Source organism: Seriola lalandi, unplaced genomic scaffold, assembly GCF_002814215.2.
Source record: "Seriola lalandi dorsalis isolate HSWRI2012SDOR001 ecotype SW California unplaced genomic scaffold, Sedor1 jcf7180001963427, whole genome shotgun sequence".
Taxonomy (NCBI): domain Eukaryota; kingdom Metazoa; phylum Chordata; class Actinopteri; order Carangiformes; family Carangidae; genus Seriola; species Seriola lalandi.
In genome coordinates, this window is record NW_019434095.1 from 1 (window position 1) to 2167 (window position 2167).

Below are 2167 nucleotides of genomic sequence, written 5' to 3' on the forward strand. Positions count from 1 at the left end.
GAGGGAATTATGACCCTGCTCCGGTGAGGAGGGGTGGGGAGGAAGGAGATGCAATCTTGAAATCTGATTCTAGCTGTTGTTTTGATTTCTAACAGAAGAAAAAAAAAATGAATTATTGTACAGTATATATTGTATAAACCCAAAGAACCACTTTTCCCTTTTTTGTTCAAAAAGGGAAAAAGAGAAAAAATTAAAAGCAGTTTTACATATTTATAGAAGAATGGTGCAATAGAAAGAAATGCTCTGCAACAATGCATCCATCAAATGAAACAAAATGAAATTATGTGATACAGATAAAACATTTATCTATTAACTTAAATATTGATACTTACACATTTTCAGGAATTAACAGCAAGATAATATCTAAAAAATAAACAGAAAAAAAAACATCCCATAATGTTAATGTCAAATAAAATCAAAAGGATTCCCTACAAAAAATATGGTAAAAAAAAAAAAATTCAGTTACGTAACTTTCAAAGAAAACTGTTAGAAATCAGACAATCCCTTCCTGAACAGCTGAGGCCTCAGAGTGTGGTTCCCTGAGTCCCAGAGAAGAGGGTGAGAAAGGGCAAACCGCTTGCTACATTTGCCGGTCAGTAACAGTACAGCATATAGTGTGCTTATTTCCTGAGGAGTTATGTAATATGCCATAGCAACTTGTTGATCTACGGAACCTCTTTTGTTTTTCTGTGACATGTTGTGTACTGGCTGTGCTTAGTGAATGGCTCTATTTTTAACTGAGGCCATAATGCTCAGCAGCAGCAGCAGCAGCACTGTTTAGCAGATGTGTGAATGTGTAGCATTCCAGCTATAGCTGCTACTGGTCACACAAAACAGTACAACACAAACCTCATATACTGTATGTCTTTCCCATTCATATATGCCTATATATGTGTATGTATAAGTTTTTTATCTTCTTATTCAAACTTGTTCATGTTCTTTGTTGCCGCTTTGGATGTTGTGCAGTTTCACAGGTCGACGTAAGGAGGAGCGCAGAGAAAGCCTGCCCTGTGGGGACCTGAGCGCAGGCAATGAGGTGGAGGCTTCCAGACGGCCCTCCTTCCTCAGGATGGTCAATCTGGGCATGCTGAAGAGGGAATCCATGTCAGACAAGGCCTCCCAAGAGGCTGAGGAGGAAACAGTGGAGGAGGAGCCGGTGGTCAAAACTAGAGAGCCACTCTCAGGTAATAATCGAGGTGTAAAAACATCTAGATCCTGATCACAAACTCATATTTAAGTATCAAGTGACCTAGAGGAGTCTTTCTTTTAGGAGTAGTCTCTCTTATATTGGAGAACTTTTTTCTTACTGGTCAAGCTTCAGCTGTATACGTCCTCGCAGTACTAGTCAACTCTCTGATGAGGCTGAGAGGTCCCCAGATCCCTGAGTCACTGGGTTCAATCACCAGTGGACTGTGAAATCAGGAAATGAGCACACATCCTCCTACCCCAGGTTCCTCTAGATAGATATTCAACCAAGCTACTGTTCACAGACTCCGCAGGGAACCTGGCTCGGAATAGAAGTGTGCAGAATGAGCAACAAATAAGCCAATCTGTCAGTCAGACACACGCACAGCTACTCAGTGATCATAAAAACGTTTTATGAATGTTGCAAATAAACATAAAACTTCTTTTTCTCTTCCTGATCCCCACAGTACTGGAGATCCTACAGCTGGTCAACCACAGGGACCTCCTCCTGGCCGACACACACATTCAGGAGTTGGAGCGGGAGTGTGAGCTTCTGTCTCTCCTGCCTACCCCGACAACTCCCACCCTTACCCCTACGCTCTGTCCCAGCACCCCTCCCGCCATGATCCCATTATCATCCTCGTCCATCGATGACTCCCTCAGCTCCAACGCAACTCTGGACTCGAGCCGGCGGAAGGCTAAGGATGTGGAGCTCCTGTATGAGGCGCTGCAGAAGGAAATGTGGGATGTAGTGCGGGAGTCCCTCCGTCAGCCCAGCGCCGGTCCCAACCTTGGGCTGGTGGTGCTGGTGATCCAACAGGAGGATCATGCTGATGCTGCCTGGGCCCTGAGAGAGGAGACCAAGCCAGAGCGAGAGGGCCCGCAGGTCCAGCCCAGCCATCGTCCCCGTCGACTGAAGATGAAGTGGAGGCAGGCTGTGGCGGAGGCCGCAGACTGGAGCCTGCCACATCAGGTGGATACC

General features: G+C 45.4%; 1 protein-coding gene across 1 annotated transcript; it reads left to right on the forward strand.

The window, feature by feature from the left end:
• Positions 1 to 6: 6 nt before the first annotated feature.
• LOC111647150 (uncharacterized) lies at positions 7 to 2158 on the forward strand (the record flags this gene model as incomplete). The annotated part of the gene is made up of 3 exons (XM_023396788.1): positions 7 to 23; positions 967 to 1184; positions 1653 to 2158. Coding segments are annotated over exons 1-3 (738 nt in total), but the record flags the coding sequence as incomplete, so codon positions are not given.
• Positions 2159 to 2167: the final 9 nt, after the last annotated feature.